General features: G+C 35.4%; 2 protein-coding genes across 3 annotated transcripts in view; both read left to right on the plus strand.

Annotated features, from left to right (window-relative positions):
- The window catches only part of kcnh2b (potassium voltage-gated channel, subfamily H (eag-related), member 2b), a 160977-nt gene extending 153064 nt beyond the window's left edge, over window positions 1-7913 (plus strand). For both annotated transcript variants that reach the window (XM_042751668.1, XM_042751669.1), the window contains 7 exons: window positions 1624-1876; window positions 3096-3289; window positions 3516-3618; window positions 3722-3955; window positions 4712-4901; window positions 5078-5258; window positions 6153-7913. In XM_042751668.1, coding sequence (XP_042607602.1) covers window positions 1624-1876; window positions 3096-3289; window positions 3516-3618; window positions 3722-3955; window positions 4712-4901; window positions 5078-5258; window positions 6153-6353 — 1356 coding nt within the window. In that variant the 3' untranslated portion in view covers window positions 6354-7913. The remainder of the gene's footprint in view (window positions 1-1623; window positions 1877-3095; window positions 3290-3515; window positions 3619-3721; window positions 3956-4711; window positions 4902-5077; window positions 5259-6152) is intronic.
- Window positions 7914-12040: 4127 nt separating this feature from the next.
- LOC109053217 (microtubule-associated protein 4) overlaps window positions 12041-18377 on the plus strand; it is a 61494-nt gene continuing 55157 nt past the window's right edge. The window contains 1 exon segment of the mRNA XM_042751689.1: window positions 12041-12205. The gene's annotated coding sequence lies outside the window, so the exon portion shown is untranslated.

The raw sequence follows: 18377 nt of genomic DNA on the forward strand, positions 1-18377 counted from the left end.
CTCATATGAAAATCCAGCCACTTATTTGTTTAGAGTGGTTTTGTCTAGATCTCTGCAGATTTCTCTCCTGATTCAGGCCAGATGTTTTGTTTTTTTACTAGAGGAAGTGTTATTATGGATTATGGACTTGAAAAAAAGTCTTGATGGATTTGTTTCAGCTTTAGTCTTCTCCAGATGTTAACTGATGGACTGGAGTGCTGTGGATTATTGTGATGTTTTTATCAGCTGTTTGGACTCTCAGTCTGACGGCACCTATTCACTGCAGAGCATCCATTGCTGAGACACTGATGCAATGCTACATTTCTACAAATCTGAAACAAACTCATCTACATCTTGTGAGTCATTTTTGCGTGAGCTATTCCTTCATCACTAACAAACTCACTTGCATTACCTTTAAAGTGATTTGTGAGCTTGATTACATGAATGTGTGTAATAAATAATGAGTTCATTTAGCAACTGTCCTCACCAGCACATCCTCTGCTATTACCAGAGTTTAACGAGATTACGCTTTCAAGTAAAGAAAACAAATGAGCGTCCACCTCCGCCCGTCAGCTCCTCTCATTAAGGAGCAGTGGAGCGTTCTGATTGGACGGTCAGAGCCGGTATGATTGCTGTGCTGCCGAGTGAAATGATGCGGACTATAATTTTTTCAAAAAATTCTTTGCTGAACCACTGAGCTCTGAAACATTAAACGTTGATTTAAAGATGCCAAAGTACTACAAAAAGTAAGATTTTTTTCACATGATATGTTTTATGGGACTTCAGATCCTATGAAGCTTTGCAAATGGCATAATCGAATCAGAGTACAATAAAACACTAATGATTCATAGTCGTTAATAATGAGTATAAATATTAAATACTATGTTAAGATTCATAATTTTATTCAGCGAGGACGCATTCAGTTATTTAAAAGTGACAGTAAAGGGATTTATAATGTTACAAAAAGTCTAAAATAAATGCTGTTCTTTTGAACTTTCTGTTCATCTGTGAATCCTGAAAAATAAAATCAGTTTTCAGAAAAAATATTTAGCAGCATCACTGTTTTCAACATTGATAATAATCAGAAATGTTTCTTGAGCTGATATTATGATATAATAAAAACTAAATATCAAGAATGTATTGAGTTATTTTAAGTAGCAATAATATTAAGAAATAAAAACACAATTTAACATAAAATAAAATCAGAAAATTCAAATATAAAACAGCTGTTTTAAATTGTAATAATATTTCACAATTTAACTGCATTTTTGATCATATAAATGCGTGAGCAGAGGAGACTTTTAAAAACATTTAAAAAAATTGGTATGCTTTACTATAAGGTTCCATTAGTTAATGTTAATGTATTAATTAACATAAACGAACAATGCATTTATTACAGTATTTATTAATGAAAATACAGTCGTTCACTGTTATTCAGAGTGCATTACCTAATGTTTGATTTTAAGCATGCATTAGTAAATGTTGTAGAAGTATTGTTCATTCTTTAGTACATGTTGACTAAAGTAGTTAACTATTGTTGAACCTTATTGTAAAGTGTTACCAAAATACCTTACAGACCCCAAACTTTACAGAAAAAATTAAATACTTTGCAGCTTTTAAAAGTTGTTTTCTGTGCTCTTTCAGGTGCTGAAGGGTTTCCCGGAGTGTCTGCAGGCTGATATCTGTCTGCATCTGAACCGAACTCTCCTGCAGAACTGTAAAGCATTCAAGGGCTCCAGCAAAGGGTGTCTGCGGGCGCTGGCCATGAAGTTCAAGACCACTCACGCCCCGCCGGGAGACACGCTGGTGCACGCCGGAGACGTCCTGACCGCGCTCTACTTCATCTCCCGCGGCTCCATCGAGATCTTACGAGGAGATGTTGTTGTGGCCATCTTGGGTAGGCCGTTTCAAAAGATCCTCCAGGATACATAAAACACTTCGGGCCAGCGCAAACGTTAAAACTGTACTGCACTGCAAATAATCATTTTGTCTTGTCATCTAGTATAAATATCTACAAATTCTTGAATTAAGATGCATTCAGGAAATAAAAGACAACTCAGAACCCTCAACTCGGACTCAACCCTCAACTGTTTTCTATGATGCATCCTATTTAAGTCATGCTAGCTAGCTGTATATCCACAGTTTGTACTGTAAGGTCAGTTTGACAGATTCTGTTTATCCTGCAGTGCCACCTACAGGATGTCATCTGGAAAAACTGTGTGACTCTGAATGCACACACTTCAAGGAATAATTCACCCAAAAAACATTTACTTACCCTGATGACTTTCCTGCATTTCTTCTTGTTGGAAAACAAAAGCAGATGTTTAACAGAACATCACTGCTGTTCTTTAAATTCATTCAATGACTAGTGACTGTCAAGCTCCAAATAGAAAAAAAAAAAAAAGTAGCTATTAAATTAGTTCTTATCGCTCATGAGAAGCAGATCAAGTCTTCTGAAGTCTTACCAAAATATGTTATATTTATTTTATTTATTTATAGTATATATTTAGTATCATGTGTATCATTTAAAAAAAATCATAAAATAAATAATAACATGTATAAAAAATGTAAAAAAGGAGGTAATGATTAAAACTTATATATATATATATATATATATCTATATATATATATATATATATATATATATATATATATATAAAATAAAATAAATAATTAAATGCATAAAAGTAAAGCATTAAAATGCACAAGCATAAACAACAAAATTGCAGGTACACTGTTTTCCTGTCCTGTACATATCATACAAAATAAATTCTGCATAAATAAAATAAAAACACAGTTGTATGAATGAATGAACAAATTCAGTTTAATGCCTAAAAATCTAAGTATTAAAATGCACAACCGTAGATAAATAAAACTGGAGGTGCATTAAGGATAAACTAAATTCTAAGCGGCATGTTGCATTCACTGTAATGCATGAGTAAAATATTATGGGATAAAAAGGGTTAATCAGCCAAATCGAGTTGCAGTGTTTACATTTGCTAGAAGGGCTTACAATTAGCACCAAAATGTATGCACTAGTAAAGAATGAATGTATACGTCTCTGTTACTCTGATTGTTTGTGGATGTGTCTGACGGTGATCTTGTGTGCTTCCTAGGGAAGAACGATATATTTGGTGAGCCCATCAACCTGTACGCACGGCCCGGGAAATCTAACGCAGATGTGAGGGCGCTGACGTACTGCGACCTGCACAAGATCCACAGAGACGACGTGCTGGAGGTGCTGGACATGTACCCGGAGTTCTCCGACCACTTCTGGAGCAACCTGGAGATCACCTTTAACCTCAGAGACGTGAGTCACGCTCACTGTGAAGAGCTTTCATTGTGTTCGATTTGGCTGAGCAGGGGTTTGGGTTTTCTCAAACACATTAAATAAGTAAGCTTGACCGAAGTTCACTCCTTTACAGACAGTTCCCGTTGATCACAACGTAAATGCATCTGATTAAAGATGCACATAATCTTTGAAATGAATGGAGCAAAAACACAGAATTCATGGAGGTGTGCATGTTCACTTACAGACAAACATGATTCCTGGATCTCCCAGCAGCGATGATTCAGACTGCGCCGGCTTCAACAAACTGCGGAGGAGAAAGCTTTCATTCCGACGACGGACAGAAAAAGGTTTTCCTGATAACTGATGTTCAGTCTGGATTTATTATCATAGATTCCATCATTTAATATTCGCATTTAATATTCACTATTTATCCCGTGTTTGTTTCTCCAGATGATGCCGATGCTGGAGAGATCAAGAAGAATCAGAAACCCGTCCGGAGAGGCAGAAAACAAGCAGCCAGTAACAAGAACGAACTCAAACCGGGGTGGGAGGAGCCTCGCAACTCCAGCGGCGATGAGGGGGAGGAGCCTGTGCACACATGCCCCACCCCTCCCACCACGCTCATGGATGTGACTGAGGGAGAGGGCGATCCCAAAACAGGAAACACCTGCAACGCCCTATCAGGTGACAGAATGACAACAGGACACGTCTATAGTATTACAAAAAAAAAACAATTTAAAAAAAGGTCAAATCATTGAAATAATACTACTGTATAACATAAAAAAATAATATAATATTATATAAAAATATTTTTATAATATTGTGTTAAAATATGATAATAAAACTGTTAAGTTACGATGCTGAATATTAGGATTTTTATTTGCATTTTATAAAAACACAAAGCCATTAATTAAAAGATCTGAGCCTTTTTTTTTTCTTTTTTTAAGGATGTGATCGCCACTTACTACAACTTTAGTTTGTTACATTTTTACCAAGAATTGATTTACATGCATATCGCATATTGATTGACTTTATTTTTTGAAATAAAAAACTCAATTGAGATAAAATTTAAATAGTAATATAATATTTTGCAAGAGTGTCCTGGCCAAGATGACAGCAAAGGGCAACACATCAAAAACAAATAAAACATATAATATTATATAATATAATATAATATAATATAACTAAAATAAAAGCTCAAATAAAATAAATTGTAAAAATAATAATAATAATAAGTGAAAATCATCAAATAAAAAATAATTAAATTATGGTAATACTATGCATTAATATTAATATTATTTAAACGAGCACTTAGAAATATAAATGTTATAAATCATGCTGTATGTGGTTTTAATGTGTGTGTGTGTGTGTGTGTGTGTGTGTGTGTGTGTGTGTGTGTGTGTGTGTGTGTGTGTGTGTGTGTGTGTGTGTGTGCCTCAGGTGCATTCTCAGGTGTGTCTAATATCTTCAGTTTTTGGGGTGACAGTCGGGGGAGGCAGTATCAGGAGGTGCCCCGCTGCAATCTCCCGTCGCCCTCGACGCATCCCAGCACCCCCCTGCGCAGCATCAGCCGCCAGCAGCGCAGCCAGATGGAGAGCAGACTGGAGCTGCTGCAGAAACAGCTCAACAGGTCTCACTGCACTCAGAACACCTGCTGTCTCACTGTCCTCTCAACCTGCTGTCTCAATCACTGAAACCAGTTCCACAAGCTTTGAATGGAGCGCCACCTATAAGTATAGGAATGAATTGCACTGCAAATCTAACTGTGCACGTAACTGTTTTTTTGAATAACCTGTGTGTGTTCAGACTGGAGAGTCGCATGTCGACGGATATCGGTGCGATCATGCAGCTCCTGCAGAGGCAGATGATGCTGGTTCCTCCGTCCTACAGCAGCGTTTCCTCCCCGCCGCAGGCGTCCATGTTCCCCGAGATCCTCGTGCAGCCCGTCACACCGCTGGAGTCCAGGACACCGGCTTCTCTCTCACAGGTAACACATGATCATAGTCACTGCTCACACCACGCTCCATCAGTTTTAGAGAATACATCAGCATATTACCTAAAAAAATAGTCAATTGCATACATGAATTAACTTCTAAACAGTTACTAGTCAAATTCTATTCACTCCGTCAGGAGGTGCTACCATCTCATGGCCAAATTATTAAAATTATTATTAATCAATTAATTTATTTATTTATTTGCATTTCAAAATATATCTAATTTATTTTATAACATATATGTCTGTGTATAATATACACATTATCTGTATGTGTTAACAATAAAAAATCATATATAGTAATATAATCATTTTTAATTATTAAGACACACAAATACTATATATATATATATATATATATTAGTGCCGTTAAATGATTAATCACATCCAAAATAAAAGCTTTTGTTTACATAAAATATGTATGTGTACTGTCTGTGTATATTTATTATGTATATATAAATACAAATGCATGCATATATATATTTAAGCAAAATATGCTGTTTATATATGAAATATATTTATATACTGTATGTGTATATATATATATATTATATAATATAAAAAATATTTTTATTTTGGATGTGATTAATCATTTAACAGCACTAATATATATATAGAATAGATTATATAGAAGTAAAATTATATAATATTATTTCATATTAAATTATAAACGCTATGTTTAATATTAAATTAATCTATAATTAAAATATACATGATATTATAAATATTCTAATTTATATTGTTTGTTTTTGCTTTTTTTGTAATATATATGAAGTTACATGTTTTATTTTATCTCTGATTCTGTTTAAAGTTTGGGCTGGTTAAATAGCTGCTATAGCTCTGGTGCTAATGTATGAACACCAGACTCTGCTCTGTTTCCTCCTCCAGTCCTGTGAGTTTCTCAGCAGCTCCGCGGAGCTCCATCCAGCGGTCAGCGCCGCTCCTCGACCCGGATTCTCCAGCCTCGGGGCCCGACTGGAGCTGGAGCCCGACCCCGACATCCACCGGCGCTTCTCCCTACAGGAGCCGCACACGTCACTGAGCTCATCACAGACGACACAGAAACACGGCTCAGACCCCGAGAGCTAGAGACCACCGCCGGACCACAGGAGAACAAACCGAACTCGAACCTGGCTGCGGAGGTTCAGAGATTCACTGGAGGCGGTTTTACTCGTCTTCACTGGATATCCCTAAACGAATAATGATTTCAAGTAGCCATTATGTCTTGCACTGAATTTTCCAGACTCTCTCGATCTTTCTCTTCACGTCTGCGGCGCTTCCAGAACTGACTGAACTCGTTAGTGTTAGCTGGCCTAACAGAAGAAACCCCTTCTAATAATAACAACCTGTGTGTGTGTGTCCTGTCATTGCCTTCATTTCCTGTGCGTCGATGAAGGAGGCGGAGCCTCAGGCCCCGCCCAAGCACACTGGATTGGCTGGATGAGGTGATTGGCGGGTTTTTAAAGCTATGCCGTTACTGATGAAGCATATCATGTGTTGGGACACTGAATGAACAATATGCAAAGAGCTGATGGCGCGTCACGTCCCGCTTGGCTTCCGTTTGTTTGTTTTTCAGCTTTTCTTTCAACTCGACGTGATTTTTGTAGTTAGAACGCATTAGCTTTAGCAATACCGAATCCTTTAAACCACAAACGAAACCAAATATTGAAGATTGGGTTGGACCAAATGTTTTTGGCTGGGTTTTCCTCATCGTCTGTGGTGTTTACGGCCTGCAGCCACAGTCACGTGATTATTAATTATGATTTGGTACATTTATGAGCTCTTGAACTCGACAGTGAATTGGTTTTGGTTTTCCACTGACGTGTGGACCAATGCAGAAATTAACTTTCTATAAGCTCTTAAGCATGCGATAATAAACACTTTTAATATTTAGCCGTTTATTTCATATCAGACTTACCGTTATTATATTTAAATGACTATAATATAAAATATACATTTTTTCTGGAGGAAGGAAGACATGTTAGCATGAGAACGTGTTGTGCATCAGCATCCGTACGTGAATCATGACCACGATTGTATCGTTCTCTAGGCTTGAATTTAGAGGTTTTTAATTGTGATTTATGTTTTGTTGACACCAAATATTATATCTAATTTGGATTAAACTGGTAAACTCAAGGCAAAGACGGTCGATTTCACCGCGTCTGATCAAACGTGTGTCTGTGTCAATGTGAAAGGACTGTTCAACACTACTGCATTAATTAATTAACAATCGTCACGTTTACTTGCATTAGTGCAGGAGTTTGCACATATTTATCTAGTTCATATTTGTTATTCATTTTATTATTATTATTATTGTCTATAATTCTGTGCACCATCACATACGGGTGAATCTCACAATTACACATCAGGTCAAATTTTGCCCCAATATCAAAAGCAAAGCGACAAAACGATATACTGGCATAAAGACAACAAAATCTGTTTTTAGGATTTTTAATATTCTCAGTGATGATATTCTTTAGATTGCTATTAATTATTGCAATTTTTAAACCATCATAAATTAAAGCCAACAAATACTTTTTTAATGAATAAATATTTAGAAATTTAAAAAAAAAGAAAAACCGATCCTAAATGAAATAAATAATATCTATCTATCTGAATATCTGTCTATTTCCATAAATTATTTATTTATTTAAGGATCATAGGATGAGTTTTTTTTGTTTTTGTTTTTACATTATGGAAGATTTTTGGCACATTTTTTTCTCTCTTTTTTTTTTTTTTTTTGAGTTTCAAAAATGATTTTTTGTGAGATTCACCCTCACATGGATCAAGTTGGAGAAATCTGTGACACATGAAGTCGTGTAGTTTTAGTTTGTTCGGTTGTTTGTTGTAATCCAGGTTTGCTCTTAATCTGCGTCAGGTGACTGTGAGCTTGCTCGATTCACAAAACACTGCGTCATTGTCCTAATGTAATCACAGTCATTAATGGAGGTTATATAACAAGATTACTGTGTGTCAATCTGTGATTATTCTCCACATCACTGGATGAAGATCTGTCCTGCTGAATGGGTTTGTGTGTAGTGTTTTTCTCCTGATGTTGGGTGTACCGCTGTGCACTTTACACCATCTCTCTTACTAAAGAAAAGGATCTCTGCTCTCTTGTCGTCTATTTACAGGGATTTGAAGCCAAGGGCATTTACACCGTCAACTTTAAACACAGATCACACAAAACCGGCCAAACGCAACCCAAATCCATGCGATTATACAATTAAACATGCTTTACCAGCGCGTCAGTTTCCAATCACGAATCTTCTATGTACATATTTTTGGGTTTCTAATTTATTTTGTGTTTTTCGTTTACACTGGATTGCTATTTTTCTCCTTCCCAGTTTTGCTGTACATAAGGAAGTCTTGTAAGGAAATGAGTTCTTGGCATCCCTATAGCCCACACTATGCAGAATCGCATTTCCGTGGCATGCTTCGAAATGCAGAAAACGACTTAAAAGATAAATACTGTAGAGGAAAATAAATCTGTTTGACCTTTTTTCTTTCTTTTTTTTAAATGAACGTGAATATCTCTGTTAATAATGAAGTATATCAGTTATTATATAATATATATATATATAAAGGTAATAACAAAGACAGATTGAACTTGTGCACATTTTATCTGCATGCTGCACTGCGAATCTTCTTACGGAGAATGTCGACTGAAGCACTGTACTTCCAGCTCACTGAGACTCATTTCATGTTCTTCCAGCGTGTGGAAGGATGGACGCGTGACACTGGACGCTGATGTTACGTTACTGAGGTCAGGAATCCTGTTGAAACGAGCTGAAGAGATCGGACAGACTTCAGAAAGTCTTGATTGTGTGCTAGCATTATAAACGGTTGACTTTATAAAGTTTAAAAATATTTATTTCAATAAACTTCTTTGAAAACAACTGAAATTTGTGTTGTTGTTTTTTTAATTAAACATTTATTATTTTTATTATTTTTAATTTCTAGGGAAAATTATAATAACAATATGCACCTTTCCACTTTAAACATCTATATTTGAGATTTAATTTGAAATAAAATTTTGTTAATTAAACAATATCTTTTAAACAGTCAGATGCAATCGTTTTTAATAATCAAGTGGATTATGCTCTCATCGTTGTGCAGATAATCATAAACCAAATGCATTATTAAACAAATTTTATTTATAGAGACTCACATTTATCTAGTATAAAACAGATTGAAATTCTTTCAGAAAAGTTTGATTTGGCCACTAGATGGCGACATTTAACCATCCGGAAAAATCTCAGCAGCTGTTTGAGTTTAATTCTTCATGCAGCGATCTGGTTATTGTTTAGTTATTGTTAGTTTAGTTATTGTTTAGTTATTGTTAGTTTAGTTATTGTTTAGTTATTCACACAATATCACAGAGTATTGAGTAAAAATAAAAATGTGGTAGGTTTTGCAGTATTTCTCATTAAAAACCAAATTTAGCTTAAAATTTTATATATTAAATTGTATTATATACGTAAATATTTTTAAATGATTAAGGATTTATGCGTTTGCAATAAGGTCAGTAACAGATAAACTAGATTGAAAACTTTGTAGACAAACTATAAGTTGGCTTGAAAATAGTTTAAATAGGTTTAAAGATTAAAGTTTGAATGTTTTCAAGGCAATACAGAGTCTATCAGAAAAACAGATAGGTGTAAAACATATCGCTAGGGTGCCTGGGGTGGTTGCTAGGGTGTTTCTAGCATGACTAGCATGTTGCTAACATGTTTTTAGCATGATTAGCATGTAACCAACATATTGCTAGCGTGATTAGCATGTTTCTAGCATTTTTAGCATGTTGCTAGCATATTCTAGCACGATTAGCATGTTACAAGCATGTTGATATAATGGTTAACATGTTACTAGCATGTCTGTAACATGACTGGCATGTTTCTAGCATGTTGTAAGCATAAGCATGTTATTAGCATGTTGCTAACATGATTAGCATGTTACTATCACATTGGTAGCATAATTAGCATGTTATTAGCATGTTGCTAACATGATTAGCATGTTACTATCACATTGCTTGCATGATTAGCTAGCTATTAGAATGTGTCTAGCATGACTAGCATGTTAACCTGATTAACATGTGATTAGCGTGTTTCTAGCATGACTAGCATGTTGCTAACATGATTAGCATGTTACTAGTACATTGCTAGCATGATTAGCTAGTTATTAGCATGTTTCTAGCATGACTAGCATGTTAACATGATTAACATGTGATTACTATGTTTTTAGCATGACTAGCATGTTGCTAACATGATTAGCATGTTGTTAACATGATGAGCATGTTACTAGCACATTGCTAGCATTATTAGCTAGTTATTAGCATGTTTCTAGCATGACTAGCATGTTGTTAACATGGTTAAAGTGATTATCATGTTTCTAGCATGACTAGCATGTTGCTAACATGATTAGCATGTTACTAGCACATTGCTAGCATAATTAGCTAGTTATTAGCATTTTTCTAGTATGACTAGCATGTTGTTAACATGGTTAACATGTGGTTAGCATGTTTCTAGCAAGACTAGCATGTTGTTAACATGGTTAACATGTGAATAGCATGTTTCTAGCATGACTAGCATGTTGTTAACATGGTTAACATGTGATTAGCATGTTTCTAGCAAGACTATCATGTTGTTAACATGTTATTAGCATGTTTCTAGCATGACTAGCATGTTGCTAACATCCTTAGCATATGATTAGCATGTTTCTAGCAAGATTAGCATGCTGCTAGTATGTTTTTAATGTGATTTAACATTATAAATGAAAAAAAATCCAGCTAAAAACAAGGTAAAACCAGCTGAATTAATAATAATAATAATAAAAAAAACAGCTATAGACCAGTTTTAATCATCTTAAACCAACAGATTTAGCAAAAGACCAGCTAAAAACAGCTGAACCAGTCAAAAACCAGCTAAAACCAACCTAGGCTAGTTGTCTAGTCTTAGCTGGTTTAAGCTGAAAGAAGCTGTTTTAAACTTGGTTGGTCTTTTAGCAGGTCTCCCAGCTTGACCAGTTAAGACCAGCCTGACCAGCTGAAAAGGTGCCAAAACCAGTTTAAAACCAGCCTGGAAGCAGCCAACCGGCTAGATTAGAAATATTAGACAGAGTGGAAACTTAAATGAGTATCAATCTATCTATATAATATATATATATATATATATATATATATATATATATATATATATATATATATATATATATATATATATATATATATTCTTCTCAAGACTGTATAAAAACCGGTTCTTCTTTATTGAAATGGATTAGAAATAATACATAGAAGGGAAGTTTGAGACTAAAGGGCTTCAGTGTGTTTGGATTTAAATTTTTGACGGTTGGAGTTCGAATAGTCGCGGCTCATTTGAAGTCTATGGGATTTTTATGATTTTTAATCTTCAGTTTTAAGGAAACACCGATCAGTCTGAAAAGATAGAACAACCCGAGTCCGATCAGTCTGAAGAGCTGGGCCGAGTTTAGCGGTTCTGGCTCGGAGGAGTAAGAAGAAGAAGCTTAAATAGAATATCAGTAAGTTGTCTTTTTCAATTACTGAACATATGTTTAAAACAATGAAATAAAATAATTACATGTACATCGTCTTTATAATTCCCTCAGTGGAGTGAAAGTAAGATTTGTATTTTATTTTCATTGGCTCGCCATTGGCCCGTATAAGGAGTCAAACTCACTGATTGCACGTGGCGCCTGTCTGTCAAAAGTGCGCCAGTTGGCCCGGCGTCATCAGACGCGGAGACGCTCCGTCCGCGCCGTGATTGGATGACACGGCTGTCCGTCCGCCGTTTCCGGCCTACGATTGGCTGAGAGTGTCAGAGGGCGGGGAGTGTGTGTGCGGTCAGCGAAGAGCGCAGGGCGGATCAGCGTGAGGCCGCGACACCGAAACACGCGCGGAAAACTCTCAGAAATCAACGGAAACGGTGAGAATAAACATATTAAAGTATGTTAACTCGACTTTGTGATTAAGTTGATCCGGAGAAAGAGTGACTTGGGGATGTGTGCGCGCTGAGGGCGGTTTGCGCGAGCGGTGCGCGTGGGTCACTGACACTGTCTCTCTGTCTACTCATTTATTTATTTATTTATTAGTCTGTCTGTCTGTTAATTTATTTATTTGTCTATCTGTGTGAGTGAGTGAGTGTGTGTTTCTGAGTTTCTAACCCCTCTGTGAAACTTGTGTAAGTGTGTTAAAATTACATAACGTTAATTCTGATCAGATTGATTGATTAAGATGATGTTATTGTTGATCTATCAGACCTGCTGCTGATCTCAGATCAGTTCGAGCATTAAACTGTTGTCCTTGATTTTGTTTGTGACCTGGAGGTTGTGTGTTTGTTAGTAAGTTTCTTTAAAGTTGTCCTTGATTTTGTTTGTGTGGCCTGTCACACAATAAATGACATCACTCATATATTGATATATTGAGCAGAACTATTAATTATTCAGCATTTCTCTAAGTGTTACTGACAGGCTTGTGTAATCAGTGGATCATTCAGATGTATAAGTTTCTGTGGATGTCATAGCGAAGGGATCAGATGAGATGAGAACCGCTTTCTGACCATCAGTTTGTCAGAATTCATCTTTCTGTGGAGTTTGTTGTGTGTTTGAGCTGAATCGTATATGATCCATCCTGCTGAGGATTTAGAGGATTACAGGAGACACACACACACACACACAAAACCGGCCAACCTACATTTATACATGCACACATATTTAATCTTATCCTCTTCATATTGATATGGCATGCAATTTGTGCCAAAAACCTGTCAGCTGCTTTGTGTAAAACATTTATGTCTATTGTTACTGCCTTTGTTTTATTTGTGTTGTCTTCCTTGTCATGCATTCAGCTCAGTTCTATGCTTTATAAGTTGCTGCTCTCATTGAGGTTCTATATTTTTTTTATATTATGGCGTTTTCTATTAACTTTAAATGCATTGTGGAATGAACTTGAATTAATCTATGGCCTGTAGGTTTCCTTTTTGTGCTTTGTCATAATATTCAGTGGAAAGATGTTAAGTACTTATTGAAAAAACAAAAACAAACATGTTTTTTTGATTGAGAAAACATCAAACAATCTTTCCGTGTGGCATCAGTCTAATTTGTCTTCTGCCTAGTGACAGATTAATTTGCACTTACATACTGAGCTTGATTTAGCACATGCCAGATATTTAAGATACAGGAAGAGCAGTTCCTTCCTTTTATAAAAGTAGTGATTTTGTTATTCTAGTCATGCATGATTACATGATTAGTAGCATTTTATTATTTGAGTTTAGCATTGATTTCCCGCTCCTGTCCGCAGCACTATAGTAAACACTATTATGCTTTTTATTATTTAGACGTACAGATGCTTCCCAGGCATCTTATTATATATTTTAGATGTAGATGAGTTTGTTTCTTCATCAGATTTGGAGAAGGTCACATCACTCGCTCAGCAGTGAATGGGTGCCGTCAGAACGAGGTGGTGTGGATTATTGTGGTGTTTTTATCAGCTGTTTGGACTCTCATTCCGACGGCACCCATTCACTGCAGAGCATCCATTGCTGAGACACTGACACAATGCTGTATTTCTCTTTATCTGTTTTCATAAACTAAATCTTGGATGGCATGAGGGTGAGCTCATTTTCAGCTCATTTTCATTTTTGGGTGAACTGTTCTCTTAATGTACCTTAATCTGATATTGTCTGACAGTGAGCAGTTGTATTTTTATTATGATAACAAAGATTAATGCATACTGCTGCAAATGTATTGCTTGACTAATGCCACTTCATTGTAATGTTTTGCCTCTGTCATGTAACCGAGCGCAGGCCGTTTGTCATTTAATTAAGCCGAGATCCGCCAATATTGAGTTACACTTCACAGGTGAGCTTTATGAATGACTTTAGCTGGTCTGGTCAGTTTTTAGGTCAGCTAACTGGACTCATCCGGTTTTGTTAGTTTATTGTTTCTGCTAAAGTTTGCTTGCGTGATTCACGGGTAGTTCAGCATCAGGTTTTATCATCTACACACTGATATAGCTCATAAACTGTGTCATACTCGTAACCTGCATGAGGAAGTGAAAGGAGAAGGATTTTTCTGATATGAGATACAGTCATCTTTTGTGTGTGTGTGTGTGTGTGTGTCAGATTGTTTACAAGGAAGAGATCGTCGTTCAGTGATTTGATAGTCTTCTGTGAGACTTCTGCTCCAGTGAAGGTGTAAATAAAACAGCCTGAGGACGTGTGTGTGTGTGTGTGTGTGTGTGTGTGTGTGTGTGTGTGTGTGTGTGTGTGTGTGTGTGTGAGGATCGCTGAGTCACAAAACCACCCCCACTCTTCCTGACGGATTTAAAGAGAGACCGAATCAGTGGCTGCTGGCGTGTATGTAATTGGAGAGATGTGTGTGGGTCATTCTTGTGTCTAGCTAATGCTTGTATATAAGAAAAACACATTCAAATCATTTCTGAACAATCGAAATTCAGCTTTGAATCAGAGGAATAAATTTCACATTAAAATATAATCAAATAACAAGCGGTTCTTTTAAACTGTAATAATTTTTCACAATGTTACCGTTTTTTAATAATTGTGGAATTATCAAATAAATGCAGCCTTGGTGAGCAGAAGAGTCTTTAATGTAAATGTTACTAATAGACGTCATTTGGCTCAGTTTCTTGCATTTCTTTGGGGTTTTATATAGCTTCGTCTTCAGCTGTTGGTGTGGTTCTTGGTTTCCATGGTGTTATGGGTGGAGCTAAGGAGTGTCTCATGAATAATGTATTAGTAAAGTGTTTTTCTGAAAGCCCAGAAATACACAGCTTATTTCACCAACCAGCATTATCCAGCATTTCAATTGATTGAAACTGGTTATTACCAGTGTTTGTAGTTGTGAGAGTTTTGTTTGTTTGTTTTGTCTGAATGTTGGAACACTGTTTAGTCCTTTTTAGTTTTCCTTAATTCAGTTAAAATAAAATATGTGTTAGTGGTAAATAAAAATGTGTTAGTGGTAAATAAAACAAAGATCATTGGAGTATGTTTTACAAGAAAATTCACATGAAAATGTCATGTTAAATTAATGTTACTTGCTGTTTCTTTGTAATTGTTTGTGAATTTTTTTTATTTGAATAAATATATATATATATATATTTTATTTTGCATATTTTGTTTAATTTGTATTTATTTATTTATTTTTTAGTGTATGTTTCCATGTAAATTTGTTATTATCTTTTTGTCTGCGTGACCATATAAGCTTCAACAAATATTATTTGTTTATTTTTTTGTTTGTTAAATTCACAAATAATTACAAAGAAACAACAAAGCATTGAATTATACATGCAATTTAGAAGTAGCTGTAATTGTATTTTCTTGAAAACACAAATAATCTTTTTTTTAGCGTGTTGTAGAAATATTATCCCCCTAAATATTCAAAGCACATAATAGCAGGGCTTATTTTATTATTTTTTTAATGCTTTTGTTTGTAAACGTATTGTGTTATACATTTATAATTTTAATAGTAAATAGTATATTGATATTAGTTTGGATTTTTTTCTCAAAAACAGTAAGATTGTACTGTATTTATTCACAATTTTGTTAATTATATGAACATATTTGGGCATAAAACAAAAATCAAGTATTTTCTTAAAGACCTTGCAGGTTCCTTCTGTGGATAAATCTAAATATTGTGCAAGTGCATGCTTTTGTTGAGTTTATCAGCTGAATGTTCTGGATTGTATTTGTCCCGTAGCTTCATGCTGAATCAATCTGATAGATTAGTGCACATGAAGACCCTGCTGATCTGTAATCCTGACGATCTCAGAGCTTTACGCACAATCAACCGCTGGGAAATCTCCAGAATCACCATTATCAAGCCGCTCAGAGAGCAGAGAGAGATCTGAGACAGACGTCATGAACAGAAAACACGACCGAGACTCAAGTTAATGAGAACTGTTGTCAGGACTGACTTCAATGCAACCGTCATTTAATAGTGACTTTTTTTATTCTGTCTGACACCACGAAGTCTGCAGCTGGTTGCAACAAACCCTTAATTTAAGAAAAACCTTAGTGATAATACCCTTACAATTATAATTAAAGGTTGTCTTAACTTTAATTGTTTGTTGTAAATGGACCCTGGTCATTTTTTGCTGTTTATTTCAACCATTCAGACTCATCTGATGATTATGTGAAATGAGCAGTTTCTATATATCTGGTGCTTAGTGTCTCAAACAGATCTTTCAGAGATAATAAGCTTGAATAGTGTTATTCATATTCCGTTGAAGATTGCGCTGTGTGTTTATCATTGCATCAAAACACTCACTGATCTCTGCTTTACTTTCACCTTCCTACCAGATGAACCTGTCAGACGACAACGAAGATAAAACAAGGCCATTCTGATTCACTCTGAGTGGAACAGCCAAAAAAAAAAAAAAAAAAAAAAAATTAAATATATAAATAAAAACAGCATGATACGAGTGTTTAAATGCAAGGGATTGTGGGTACATTGAACGAAAATTTGTGTAAGTAGCATTAATGAAATAGTATTTGTCTTGTTAACCATACTCTGATAATCTCTTATATTTACAAATTAAAAAAATAATAATAATTATAATAATAATTTAGGAAAAAATGGTGTTAAAACAATTTTTTTTCTGTGCAAATTTTACAGATAATTACAAAGAAATGCAGAGTAACACATCGAATTAAGTAGAAAGACAAAAATAGTATTTTCTTGTAAAACTTATTGCAATGGTCTTGTAATATTTACAACTTCTAAAATAAATAATAAAAATGAATAAATAGTGTTAAAGTTATTTGGATAGTCTTTGTTTTATTTACAAATTCCTAAAAAGAGAGAGAGAGAGAAAAAGTGGCAAGTAACTGGATTAAGTAGAAACACGGACACAGTATTTTCTTGTAAATTTGATTATAATAATACTGTTATATTTACAGCTTCAAAAAATCATTTGAATAAAAAAAACGAATTGTTAAAACAGATTTCACTCAGTATTACTAGTAAAATTCACAAATAATTACAAAGAAACAAACAAAGCATTGAATCATACATGCAGTTTAGAAGAAGCAGGACTGAAATTGTATTTTCTTGAAAACTCAAATCATTTTAAGCATGTAGTAGAAATATGTGATTGTAAACCGCTTCTGAATTGCATGTGTTTCTCGATCCATGTGTGGGTCAATGCTGACGCCCGTCAGAGGTCACGCACACTGTGAGAACTGACACAGATCCAGCGCTTCTGGCCGAAGGGAGAGATGCTGTCTCTGAGCTGACGGCGCACAAACACACTGACAGCTCGTCATTAGCTCCTGACCCGTCCCTGTGAAGGAGACAGAGGACACAGAACCAGCCCAATGCACCGCATGCATCTGTGCCCTCTTCCATATGTAAATCTGTTCAGAAACAAAATGCATGATTATGCTAATGTCTGCTGCAGTTCATGTTAATGTTCACTTGAGACTGAAGCGCATGACAGAATGACTGTGTTATTGAATTACCGCTCTCCGGGAAATTTCTCACTAATTTGTCCCTCGTTGTATCTCATCAGCTGCATCTGCAGAGACGCATCTTAAACTGCAAAAAAAAAAAAAAAAAAAAGTTTCATGTTTATTTAAATCTTTCTTGCAATTCCTTTGTAATAATTTGTGAAATTTACTAGCAGTTTTTAAACGAGTCCAGAGTTTGGACACATTTGCTTATCTGCTAGGGATGTAACGATTAACCGTGAGCCGGTTGAAAATCGATTCAAAACTGTTGAGATGCTAAACAATCGCGATTCATTTAGGGGCAGGAGTTTATATGAATGTGTGTCTGAGGGGAACTTACTGTCTTTAGAAAAGTTTAGATGGTAGTTTTTATTTTCATTTTGCCGCTGAATATTGCATATGCATATAATATGCATATTAAAGTATGCATATAAAAATATTAAATGCATATTAAATTTCATAAGTGCAGCGCTGCTTTGTTTACAGCGGTAACCAAGGAAACGCTTTAAGCGCCACCTGCTGGCAGAGAGTGAATCTGCGTCTCGTTCAGCTCGTCTGCTGTTTCGGTTCATGCAGATATTTTTTATGTATAGTTTCACAAAACTGAAGTCAAACCATTTTCGAAGTTTCG

This window comes from Cyprinus carpio, chromosome B24 (genome assembly GCF_018340385.1).
Source record: "Cyprinus carpio isolate SPL01 chromosome B24, ASM1834038v1, whole genome shotgun sequence".
Lineage (NCBI taxonomy): Eukaryota > Metazoa > Chordata > Actinopteri > Cypriniformes > Cyprinidae > Cyprinus > Cyprinus carpio.